This window comes from Bicyclus anynana, chromosome 22 (assembly GCF_947172395.1).
Source record: "Bicyclus anynana chromosome 22, ilBicAnyn1.1, whole genome shotgun sequence".
Lineage (NCBI taxonomy): Eukaryota > Metazoa > Arthropoda > Insecta > Lepidoptera > Nymphalidae > Bicyclus > Bicyclus anynana.
This window is the reverse complement of record NC_069104.1, coordinates 9,536,824-9,550,369: the sequence shown is the minus strand read 5'-3', so window position 1 is coordinate 9,550,369 and position 13,546 is coordinate 9,536,824. Positions and strand designations below refer to the sequence as shown.

General features: G+C 39.1%; 1 protein-coding gene across 5 annotated transcripts in view; it reads right to left on the bottom strand.

The window, feature by feature from the left end:
* Positions 1 to 13,546, bottom strand: part of LOC112054313 (tight junction protein ZO-3) — a 168,978-nt gene that overhangs the window by 73,538 nt on the left and 81,894 nt on the right. For 4 of the 5 annotated variants that reach the window (XR_008251989.1, XM_052888429.1, XM_052888433.1 and 1 more), the window contains exon 3: positions 5,465 to 5,606. Coding sequence is in view for 4 of the 5 variants with exons in the window: in XM_052888429.1 (XP_052744389.1) it covers positions 5,465 to 5,606 (142 nt within the window). In the remaining variant the exon portion in view is untranslated. Of the gene's footprint in view, positions 1 to 5,464; positions 5,607 to 7,364; positions 7,808 to 13,546 lie in introns of those variants that run through there. The other variant, XM_052888430.1, reaches the window with a different exon arrangement.

Sequence of the window (13,546 nt, the reverse complement as noted above, 5' to 3'; positions counted from 1 at the left end):
CCTGAGACATGGGCGTATCTAGGATTATTTCCTAGGGTGGGCCTGGCTCCCGACATCAAGTCTACTATAGTATCATAATAGAATTCCATATCGGTAGCCCACAATCCTAGGGTGGGTACGACCCCCCCCCCCCCTCCCTATACGCCTATGCTATGAGAGTTAGTTAGTCTGTGTTCAACAATATAAAAATTATAATCAATGTAAAGGGCAGATGTTTCAGAATAAAGTAAATATGGAAAGCACAGTAGGTACGTCAGTAAGCATGGAATCAAAAACAAACGTAGCTACTGTAATTAAGTTTTCTATACATATTGAGACATTATTGTATCTATAATGTGCCTACAACTTAACACAAGTCAAAATAAACTTACCCTTTTACGCCTCTTTCTTCCAGGAAAAGTGTTTAATGACTGGGGCGGAGGCGGTACGTGGTAAAAGTATGGCGGAGTGAAAATAACATCCTCAACGCCGGCCGTTATGGTAGTACTTCTTGGCACCATGGACCTGACAGTTCCATATATATTCCTGTTACGCCGTATGCTTCCATACGTGTTCATCATCACACCAACACCAAGAGTTCAAAGCACAAAGCGAAATTAAAAAAAAAGTGTCACTAGAAAAATTCGCGCGTGTTTTTTACACAGATTACAATTACTTTTAAAAAAGAAATCGCGGTAAGTTGTAAGTAGAACTTATTTTTACACAATTAAAAAATAAGCTACTGATAAATTATGTTTAATTTTACGAGGTTTCTAAACGATAAATATGTTTCGGATAATATTTGAATCTATAGCACCCCGTTTTGTCTATGGCAATTTTGTTGTTTTTGGATGCGTGCGCGCGTCTAGTGTACCGAATATGGAATGCGTGGATGCAGATTTTTGTACACATTACATGTAATTATCATAGTTTATCTGTTTTTCCAATAGGGTACGTCGAGCGAGACGTATCTGAAATGGGAGAGAAACATGTGCACGCATTGGCGCGAGCCGATACACATGAATGGCTTTGAAAAGTTTGTCATCATCGCCTACTGAGCGTTTTGTGAAATACTGGGCGTACATGGCGTTAGATACAATAAAACATTTTTCGTTACAAACGAACAAACATTAGGTACAATATAATTCATATTTCTAAATATTATTTCTAACTTATTATGACGGATTAGACCCAACGGAATTAACGGATTAGACTGGAGCGGACTTGGCATCAACATCAATGGCGAGTACATCACTCAACTGCGGTTCGCGGATGATGTAGTCATCATGGCACAGACTCTGGATGACCTTAGTACCATGCTCAATGACCTCAGCAGCGTTTCTCAACAGGTGGGCCTGAAAATGAACATGGGCAAAACAAAAATAATGTGTAATGCTCATGTATCGCTCCACCCAGTTATAGTTGAGAACGCTGCACTCGAAATTGTAGACGAATACATATACCTAGGACATATGATCCAGTTAGGTAGGTCCAATTTCGAGAAAGAGGTGAACCGTCGAATCCAACTCGGCTGGGCTGCATTCGGGAAGCTTCGCGACATCTTTTCGTCCGAAATTCCTCAGTGCCTGAAGACAAAAGTCTTCGAACAGTGCGTGTTGCCAGTGATGACCTATGGTTCCGAGACTTGGTCGCTAACTATGGGCCTCATAAGAAGGCTTAGAGTCACACAGCGGGCGATGGAACGAGCTATGTTAGGAGTATCTCTGCGTGATCGAATCAGAAATGAGGAGATCCGCAGAAGAACCAAAGTCACCGACATAGCTCAACGAGTTGCGAAGCTGAAGTGGCAATGGGCGGGGCACATAGTTCGAAGAGCCGATGGACGTTGGGGTCCCAAAGTGCTGGAATGGCGACCCCGCACTAGTAAGCGCAGTGTTGGCCGACCCCCCACCAGGTGGACTGACGACATCAAGCGAGTCGCAGGGATTCGCTGGATGCAGGCGGCTCAGTATCGTGATGTTTGGAAGTCCCTACAAAAGGCCTATGTCCTGCAGTGGACGTCCATCGGCTGATATGATGATGATGATGATGACGGATTATAAAATAAAAAAAACATACATACAGCCCAACGTAGAACCTCCTCCTTTTTGGAAGTCGGATAAAAATAAATTGATTAGGAGTAATAAATACATCTGAGAGGCGTTAAAGTGGCTTTAAACTTTCAAAACGCATTAACATTATCAGCAAGCATTTATGTCAATTTAAAAATCTTCGTTATTCGAGTTGTGTATATAATATACCTACTCAGAGGCACATTTATCCGCCCACATATACTCGCGTCATATTAAAGTGGACTTATTGTGCCTCTGAGTATATACATAGTTTTATTTTATAATATTTAACTCAACACCAAACACTATGAGTGGTTCCTAATTTTAAATAAATTGCGGATCATCTAGATAAACGTATCAGATAATCACTTACCATCAGATATAATAAAAGTCTACAGTTGGCATAGTTTGAATTAGGAGAACTAAACCGTTTCTGTTACAACGCCATCTGTTGTGTTGTCATTAAACTACACGCTATTTGTAGTGCAGCAGGTACGAAGTGAATGGGTTACTCGCACCACACTTCTGTAACCAGTTTCCACAAGATAAATCCACCGTCCATGTATAGATGGCGCTGAACGCAACTTATAGACAACCGTTTTACATTCAAAAGTACTTAATAATTTACATTGACGTAATACATCAAAAAGGATAAAAATAAACAATACATTAAAAAGCAACAAAAATCTCTCTGGTCAACGTTCTGTCAAAATGGTCGCAGCGGAGAAAATATTACCTCGATAAAATGTTAAAAGCAGTACATCCACCCTGTTTCCAAATAACTAAATCACACCAACTATCATGGCCGCGGGGAATATAACCAAAGGATTTTTAGCTTTGATATTCACCAAGGTCTACTGTGGTCCCCTTACTGGCAAGGACAATGGGTTTGGAAACAAATATGTATGGGCCGGGTCTCTTGACTCTGGTCTGCAGATAGCGGGACACCATAATAAACCAGTAATGGTTATAATTCACAAGTCTTGGTGTTCTGCATGCAAGAAACTCAAACCAAAGTTCGCTGAATCGACCGAAATCCAAACATTGAGTCGACATTTCGTAATGGTTAACATTTTGGATGAAGATGAACCTAAGAGCAATAAATTTGCGCCCGATGGGACTTATATTCCAAGGTAAGTTAATGAACAACAAGTTACAAAAACGGAGGTCCTGGGTTCGATCCCCGGCTGAGACAATTGAGATTTTCTTAATTGGTCCAGGTCTGGCTGGTGGGAGGCTTTGGTCGTGGGTGTACCACCCTACCGACAAAGACGTACCCCCAAGCGATTTAGCGTTCCGGTACGATGACGTGTAGAAACCAAAAAGGGGTGTGGATTTTCATCTTCCTCCTAACAATTTAGCCCGCTGCCATCTTAGACTGCATCATCACTTACCATTAGGTGAGATTGTAGTCAAGGGCTAACTTGTAAATAATAAGAAAAAGTAAATAATAAAACAGCAACAAGCTGAAATGGCAATGGGCACGGCACATAGCTCGAAGAGCCGATGGACGTTGGGGTCCCAAAGTGCTGGATTGGCGACCCCGCACCGGAATGCGCAGAGTTGGTCGACCCCCCACTAGGTGGACCGATGACATCAAATGGGTTGCAGGAAGCCGCTGGATGCTGGCGACTCGCTAAGGTATTGTTTGGAAGTCCATGCAAGAGGCCTATGTCTAGCAGAGGACGTCCATTAGTTAATGATGATGATGATGAATAAAACGAATGCAACGAACCGAACGAACCAATACCGTAACACATATGAAACTTATAACTTTAAAACAGAAGGGAATAGGCATCTTTACCATCAAATGAGATGGACATGAAGAATCTTCTTCTTATCAATCTATATGCTTCCTTCCGTAAAGAAAGCAGCTAAGGTAAATAATTTATAATTATAAAAAAAAACAAGACACACCAACAAGTGATACAACAAGCGTTCTGGTACGTAAATGCTGGAGAAAATAACTTTCCAGGCAGTAGACGGTAAAATACTTACCAGCCTTCGATGAAAAACTATGAACTGTAAAACGAGCTCGGTGGCTTTAATTTACTCAAAACGACCAAATTAGCGAATACAGGTGCAGAATGTCGATGAGGGCGCTACTATATTATGGTTCTAGTTACGTATAAAGCCGTGATAGCCCAGTGGATATGATCTCTGCCTCCGATTCCGGAGGACGGGTCCAGGCATGCACCTCCAACTTTTCAGTTGTGTGCATTTTAAGAAATTTAATATCACGTGTCTCAAAAAACGGTGAAGGAAAACATCGTAAGGAAACCGGCATACCAGAGAATTTTCTTAATTCTCTGCGTGTGTGACGTCTGCCAATCTGCATTGGGCCAGCGTGATGGACTATTGGCCTAGCCCCCTCTCATTCTGAGAGGAGACTCAGGCTGAGCAGTGAGCCGAATATGGGTTGATAATGATGATGCATAAATGTCATCATCACTAAACATCGCAAAAAAACACGGAATTAAAAAGTTACGGTCTAGCACTGTGTGCACGATTATGTAATAAACGAAATGTTTTCCAACATTCCAGAATACTCTTCATGTCCCCAAAAGGTACGGTCGACATTGACATTTACAACGAGGAGGGGAGTAGCCAACACAAATACTTCTACAGCAGACCGGAACAAATCGCCAAAGCGATGAAGAAAGTGCTCGAGAAATACGAGGACCAAAAATACGATGTATGACGATATATTTCTTGTAAGTTTACACCCATATTATCACGGGAACGAGAACTATGCGATTTAATGCCATGCGTACATAATACCGACGTCATAACGAAATTGGGAGTATGTATTCTGATAATATCCTTTTTTTTTTTCAGAAATAATGTGCCTAGTTGCCGATTAACGTCTTAACATTCAGAACAAGAAGATAGTTGTTACAAGTTTTTCTTTATACTATATACGAGTACTAATAAAATCTGTCAAAAATAATTTACCCATTCATCAAGACCCTAAAGAATCTAGGCATCGTAAGATTGTTAAAGATTGGACTCTTTAAACTGCTCACTTTATTCTCATGATTACGTACTTAGTCTATAATACCAAAGACTCAATAGCTTCGTAAAATAAATCGTTCAATTAAAAATCCATATTTATTCATTAACAACCATATTCGGACTATTGTCACGACTCACGAGTCTTACTCAGGATGAGAGGGGCTAACCCCTCTCATTCTGAGAGGAGACTCTTGCTCAGCAGTAAGCCGAATATGGGTTGATAATGATGATCCGTACGTATGTTCATCATTATCACCGCCGATTTCGCGGAGAAACCGTCAGAGCAATTGGTAGAATAAACGTATGCCTCCACCAAGCTCGTCTGCTTGATCACTTACCCGTGACTGTGACATCGCAGTCAAGGGGTAAATTGCCATAAAATTAAAAAAAAAACTCACGTTTTCGACGACGGGCTCGACGTACATCTCCATGGTGTTGTTGAGCGGCGGCAGCGGCATGGGGGAGGCGGCCGCCGACGAGCGACGGGATATGCTGTTGCAGGAGCATTGCGACACGGAACGACGAGAGCGGGGAGATTCTCTGAAACCAAAAAGAGAATATCTTAGCGTGAGTCCATCGTGTGGACGAAACAGTTAAGGAGTTAAGAGTAAAGGCTGGAGCTCCTTGATGACACTTCCCTTCTGTTCGTGTTGTTTGCCTAAACGTAGTTGGTAAGATCTATAGCAGCGTAGAGATATTAGAACAGCTTTGGATACCCGTTCTAACATAGGACTTGTAATTCTAGTAAGCCTTTTGGCACGTCGATTCAAAAACATATGGGAATGACATTCACTATCGTCAGAGCATGTGATCAAGTTGTCGATTGGATCTGTCATTTCGATACATTTTGTTAGTTTTAGAAGCGTTAGCTTTTGTAGATAGAGAATCGACGTGCCATATGGCTAAGTTCCCAAGTCTTTCTAGTATCTGATCTGGAATATATTACTTTTACGGCATATACACTAATCATATAGCCATTTCTAGTTAGTTACAATCATACTTCAAATTAGGCTGGTTGACTTGGATTGCAAAAATCCAGTAGTACCTACAAAAGGTTCGTAAAAATGGCCTATGTTGATAGGCAATGTTGGACGTTGTATCATGACTGATGATGATCAGATTGTCTAAGCGCTTCCACGCTAGATCTGTACCGCTGTACTGTATTCGCTTTCTAGACATCGTTATAATCATAAATTAAGAAATGGGTCATTTTGATGAAGTCCAGCAATTGATTAAGGATATCTTAATCAATGGTTGGTTATCATGTTTTGTGTGTAGCAACCGACAGACAAGGTTTATATCGTCAATACATAATGCTGAGGTAGCAAAATTATACGTATATAAAATGCTTATCTTTATCAACTAATAACAATTTTTGGGTTATCAACGCACAATCGCAACAACAAGAAAGCTTGGCTTTGGCTTCAAAAATTTGGGTTCCTTTTGAAAATCCTAAACACCTTGTATCGCATGGACTGTTACATTCAATGTAAGTAAAGGCATCAGAACCAGTCAAGTTAATTGTGAATCATAATATAATCACTGGACTCAACGAATATTTGTGTAAGGAATTATTAAACAACGGTAAGGATTTAGGGGACACTCGTCGCATTTACACTACACAGGTAACTAGTAGTTTATGTACTGTAAATTTGTGAATTATTTCACATCTAAAACACTTTGGTTATTAAGATGAATCTAGCAATATCTTAAATACGTAAATCCGTACAGCGGTTTGGAAGATATGAGGTAATAAATAATATTACATAGTTACATATGAGATACGCACGAAAAATATTCTTGGAAATCGGGTAAAAACAGGAGAAAGTTTAAAAAGACAGGTAATAGAGTCTAGCACGAACACAGTGTCCAGACTTGTACAAAAATTTATATGGATAAAGCCCGAGTGTATGATAGAATCATAAATAGGCACAATAGCGAAAGAAAAGACACAAATGTCCTTTCCTTTCTCCTTGTTACCCAGTGGCGGATTTACTAGCCACAGTAGGCACTGGCCTATTGGCTTAGGGCAGCTAGATGTTAGATGTGATGTCAATGAATAGATAATAATAACCAAAATGTTCTAATGTTATCATTATTTTCACTTTCTTTTTTCTTAAAACCATTGTGAATGTTATATTTTAATGAGCCAACCCCTCGAATTTTGATTTTAAATAGTCTATGTAAAGATGGGTGCTAAAACAGGGGCTGCTGGTACTTTTCGGCCTAGGGCGGTCAAGACTACAAATCCACTGTTGTTACCCACTGGATGTCATGTTAGAAGACTTGTATACCCACCTTCTGCTTCTCCGACACACGTGTCGCGAGTTCCGATCGCATTTACACCTGACTGGCACGAAGTATCCCAACGTCAGCTGCGGCAACGGAGCGGGATCCGACGAGTCGCTGGAATCGCTCCACTCCGGTTGGCTGAACGGCTCGATGTCCAACGCCGATGGCATTGTTTCCAGTGGCCAGTGGCCAGTGACCAGCAGGTTTTCAAATAGCGTAGGCACTATACAAAATGGAAACTTCCTCCTCCAATGCAGGTTTGTAAATGAGTCCTCAGTTCAATTATACCTCAATACAATTTTAACTATTGTTCTTCATTTGTTGCCTATAGCATTTTAGTCGCGATCTTTCAAGCTGTTTTTTTATTGTTTTCCTATTGTTCTATGGCATTTATTTTTGCATAACTTCACACAGTTTTTGTGTCCATTTTATAGGTTTTTATCCATCACTTGAGTTTTTGTGTAAAGTCATTTTCAATTTGATTTGGTGTACACGTGTTTGTTTTGGTTTTGTTAAACTATTCTTTTGCTTTTGATCTTAAATGTTAAAATAAGGTAATTTTAAATATAAATGTTCTCTACATTATGTGGATACGAATTAAAAGAGTCTACAATCTTTGAACTGAGCATCTTGGTTTAAGTTGTACTTTATTATTTGAACTAATTATTCTCTTTGATAAAGCACAGGTCTTACGTATGTTGATTTATTTGTAAATACGAAATCACTATTGTTTGCCAAACTTTGTTTGCCTTAATCAATATTTAATCCTTCACATCAATCGTAAAGCACATTTTCAATTTCAACATCACGATTTCAACAAAAAACTCGATCTACGTTATTTAATGACCAATTTTTAACTGCGAATGTTTGCAGTCTCAAAACCATTAACCTATATGAAATATGATAGCGTGTAAACAAAGATATGGAATTAGATTTCGGGTGCGTACCAGCAATTAGATATAACTTCTTTGATAAGATATGAAGTTTATGAGTTGTAGAGTATTTTGGCACCGACTACCTTAGTATATTACCTACATTGAATTAGATATCATTATTTTTAGGGTTCCGTTTTCGTTTTTATCTCTTATTGGATTACTTTGTTGTCCGTCTTTTAGCGCTTTCAAGCAAAAAAACTCTTCAGCTTTATAATTTTAGTATAGGTTTGGACATTGTATTGGCCCAGCAATATACCTATGTAAAATAATCGGAATATATCGCATTTCTAATAGTTTTTCATAAAAGTTGTATCAAAATAAAGATGTGCGTCCAAACATAAAACCTAGGCCCTTTTTGGTTTGGTTGGGTTTACAAGTTAGCCCTTGACTACAATCTCACCTGATGGTAAGTGATGATGCAGTCTTAGATGGAAGCGGGCTAACTTGTTAGGAGGAGGATGCAAATCCACACCCCTTTTCGGTTTCTACACGACATCGTAGGGTGATAACTAGCCACGGCCAAAGCCTCCCACCAGCCAGACCTGGACCAATTAAGAAAATCTCAATCGGCCAATTAAGAAAATCAGGATCTCCGTCTTCTAAATCCACCGCGCATACCACTGCGCCACGGAGGTCGTCAAAAGGCACTGAATTTTGAACGCAAATCCCTAAAAAATTAAATCGAAAAGGGGCATAAAATGCCACGCCTGGCCACGACTGCCGGGACGTGAAAGCACGCGCATTCTTGAAGGATCCGTGACTCACCGTGCTATTGATACGGTTAGGGAGGTGGTTTTTAAAGGTAATCTAATACTCATTTAGCTCTTACCTGCTCTCTTTTCTTAACAAAAAAAGTCTAATTATAAAACGATTAAAGTTAGATTTAGAGTTTTAGAGAGTAGCTTTTTTGAGGTAATTGTCTTTATACAGGATGCCCCGTAAATATTAGGGCATACTTTACAAGATGGTAGCTGACATCAAGGCCTACTAAAATAACGCAATATACCTATGTTAGCCGAAACTTTACGGTTTTCAAGATTTTTGTAGGCACGCAGGTACTCGTATTACCCAGCTAATTATTAGAAGCATATAGCATTGAGCTTAATGGAAAGCTATGATGAGGTCTCATATAATGCGCGCTGGCCTTGCCTTTATGTCTATTCGCTCTTGCCTTGAAGGTGCTTAAATTGTACGTGTCAAGAAACACAGACGCCGGAAGGGCATTCCACATCTTAGCAGTTAGCAGTTCTTATTAGAAGCGTTTCGTGCGGGTCGACTGGACGTCGACAACAAAAGGATGCCATTTTTCACGGCGTCCCGCTGTTCTTTGGTAGAATGGGGATGGAAGAACTCGATTGTAAAGTTCCTGTGCACACACTCAGAAGTATATCCGGTAAAAGAGCGTTTGACAGGCGCCGTTGCGTCGGTGTTGTTAACATTACGATATACTAAAACCCTCAGAATACAGAAAACCACTGTATTCTGAGCTAAAACCCTTAGATACATAGATAATGTCAAAGCTAAAACCATGTAAATATATGTTTTTTTTTCTACTAAAAATAGTAGCATTAAAATACAAAACCAGGATAATTAATTATGTTTAGTTAGGTACCTACTTATTTAATTTATTAAATTAAAATTTAATAAAAAAGAAATTTAAAAAATTGTTATTTTAAAAAAATCAGTAATGCAGATCCAGAGAAAACCTCCTTCCTTATAACAACATAATCTCTCTGTACAGATAAGCTGAAAAGTTATGATGATGATGATGATGATGATGATGATGCCTCATAATATTCGACATACTGAAACTAAAGGAACGCAAACGCAAAACGCAAACTAAAGGAAACTATTGTCATGATTTTTATAAAAAAGTAGTCTTTGCTCTCTATATTTTTATTCTGTGGATAAAATCTGTAGTCTGTGAAATGAAAATGACAGGTCCGATGTGATTGGATGTTACAAAAGGCGCCATTTATTGTAAGACCAATAGGAACGTTTGGCGGCAAAACGAGAGATTGGAGAGGTTGGTGGCGTGAGCAGTGTAAGAAGGGAGAAAAAAGATGGATCATTCGGGGAGTGTGGTGTTGAGAGGTGGTTTTGGTGAAACAGTGGAACAGTATAGATATTATTATTTAATTTGTAAATTTGTAATTGTAAAAGGTGGAATAAAGTGTTGTAAGAAACTAGCGGAGTATAATTTTCATCACAATTCAGAAGTGACACGTAATCCACGCAGGCCCACAATTGAAGGTACGTAATCTATTTCTTGATCATTTTAGTTACTTGATGTGCATAGAGGTGTGATTATAAAGGATTTTAATCTTAATAGCGATAAAAAACTAAAAGCTTCGGGCTATGTATTATGGACAAACGGCTTAAAGTGTGAAAATGCCTAGCTTTGGCAATGAAACAGTTATAACGGCATTAAATTAATTTTTTTTTATTAGTTCTAGCCAAATTAGGCTAATCTATGATAACGTACAGCCAGTTTAGTTTTGTTAATTATATATGTGAATAATATTAATTGCTACCCTCAAATTATCAATATAGACATTGTTGCCAACAATTGTTTCGACGAAGTTATCGCTTTTATTAATTACTAGCGGACGCCCGCGACTTCGTCCGCGTAAATTTCGATGTCAACTTTACTACTATCCCTACCCTACCCCTACCCTACCCCTACCCTACCCCTACCCTACCCCTACCCTACCCTACTCCACACCTACCCCTACCCTACCCCTACCTTACCTACACCCTACCTCCATTCTACCCCTACCCTCCCCGAACCCTATCCCTTTCCTACCCCTATCCCACCCGTACCCCTATTTCACGCCTATCCTACCCCTACCCTCCCCGAACCCTATCCCTTTCCTACCCCTATCCCACCCGTACCCCTATTTCACGCCTATCCTACCCCTACCCTACCACTTCCCTATCCTACCCGTACCTCTACCCTACCACTACCCTACCTCTACCCCTACCCTACCACTACCCTAAACCCGGCCCTAAACCTACCCTACCCCTACACTACCCCTACGCTTCCCTACCCGTACCCTACCCTATCCTGTAACTTCTCTATCTTACCGAGTGGTAGTATGACCAAAAGAAATAGAGACTTCTATGCTAATAATATAAAGAGGTAAAGTTCGTGTGGTTGTAGGAGGTAATCTCTGGATCTACTGGACTGAATTGGAAAATTGTTTTACCAATAGAAAGCTACTTTATTTGCGAGAGTCATAGGCTATGTTTGATCCCCATATTCACACGGGAACGGGAACTACGTAAATGAAAGCGCCGGGCGTCATATAGCGGAATTTCTGCGTATTTTAGAAATTTTGTATTATCTCCGAATCTATTTAAGTAATTAACATACTGTAAAGAGCAAATCTTATCTCCATAATATCCTTGTGATTATTAAATAATTTATTTTAATAAGGATTAAAGTTTAGTTGTATAAATCATGAAGTAAACCTAAGTATATAAAATTAATAATTTTTTAAACACAAAAGGTACTATATCTGCTAATATATAGAAAATAGATATATGGTGTCGCGGACTTTTTTGTAGAACTTTTAAAGATACATAAAGTCTTCATACATTAATTTAAATTTTACACAATAGTTAAGGCAGCGCATGCGAATAAGTCTATTTAAGAGGATTTTCAGTCCGACCTGTATGACAAAAACTGTGATAACTCGGCTAATATATATGATACCAATATAAAATATAGCCTATAGCACTCCCCGATAATGTAGCATTCTACTGGTGAAAGAATTTTTAAAATCGGACCAGTAGTTCCGAAGATTACCCCATTTAAAAAATGTGACAAACTTACAAACTTACAAACTTTACCTCTTTATAATATTAGTATAGATCAAGATTTTGATTCACGTTTATTTGTACGATTTTATTAGTTATTAACTCGAGGTTGATACCGTACCTACCCTCAATTAACCAATATTATAGAAAAATTTCATTTGGTCAACTACTTTCCAGTAAATTAATTTAATATTTTTTTATTAAGAACCGTAATCATTGATAGTTGTAAATGGTTGAGTTGACGTTTGCTGTTAGTAATCTTTAGAGACTGTGTAAAAATATAATCAAGTTTCCATTTTAAAGAAGTCTATACCTAGTCACTCATATTATTAAGATTTAGTTTCAATGGCTATGTAAGCCACGTTTAATAATGCAGTTGTGTGTGGCGTATAAGTTTTGGTTAGGTGAACCACGGTTAATAATGCAGTTATGTGTGCTGCGGATAAGTTTTGATTTAGTGAATCACGTTTAAAAATGCAGTTATGTGTGCTGCGGATAAGTTTTGATTTAGTGAATCACGTTTAAAAATGCAGTTATGTGTGCTGCGGATAAGTGAGCAACGTTTAATAATGCAGTTATGTGTGCTGCGGATAAGCTTTTATTAGGTGAATCACGTTTAAAAATGCAGTTATGTGTGCTGCGGATAAGTGAGCAACGTTTAATAATGCAGTTATGTGTGCTGCGGATAAGTTTTGATTAGGTGAATCACGTTTAAAAATGCAGTTATGTGTGCTGCGGATAAGTGAGCAACGTTTAATAATGCAGTTATGTGTGCTGCGGATAAGTTTTGATTAGGTGAATCACGTTTAAAAATGCAGTTATGTGTGCTGCGGATAAGTGAGCAACGTTTAATAATGCAGTTATGTGTGCTGCGTATAAGTTTGGGTTAGGTGAAGCCACGTTTAATAACGCAGTTATGTGTGCTGCGGATAAGCTTTGGTTAGGTGAAGCCATGTTTAATTACGCAGTTATGAGTGCTGCGGATAAGCATTGGTTAGGTGAACCCTGTTTAATAACGCAGTTATGTGTGCTGCGGATAAGCTTTGGTTAGGTGATGCCATGTTTAATTACGCAGTTGTGTGCTGCGGATAAGCATTGGTTAGGTGAAGCCACGTTTAATAACGCAGTTATGTGTGCTGCGGATAAGCTTTGGTTAGGTGAAGCCACGTTTAATTACGCAGTTATGTGTGCTGCGGATAAGCATTGGTTAGGTGAAGCCACGTTTAATTACGCAGTTATGTGTGCTGCGGATAAGCTTTGGTTAGGTGAAGCCATGTTTAATTACGCAGTTATGAGTGCTGCGTATAAGCATTGGTTAGGTGAACCCTGTTTAATAACGCAGTTATGTGTGCTGCGGATAAGCTTTGGTTAGGTGATGCCATGTTTAATTACGCAGTTGTGTGCTGCGGATAAGCATTGGTTAGGTGAAGC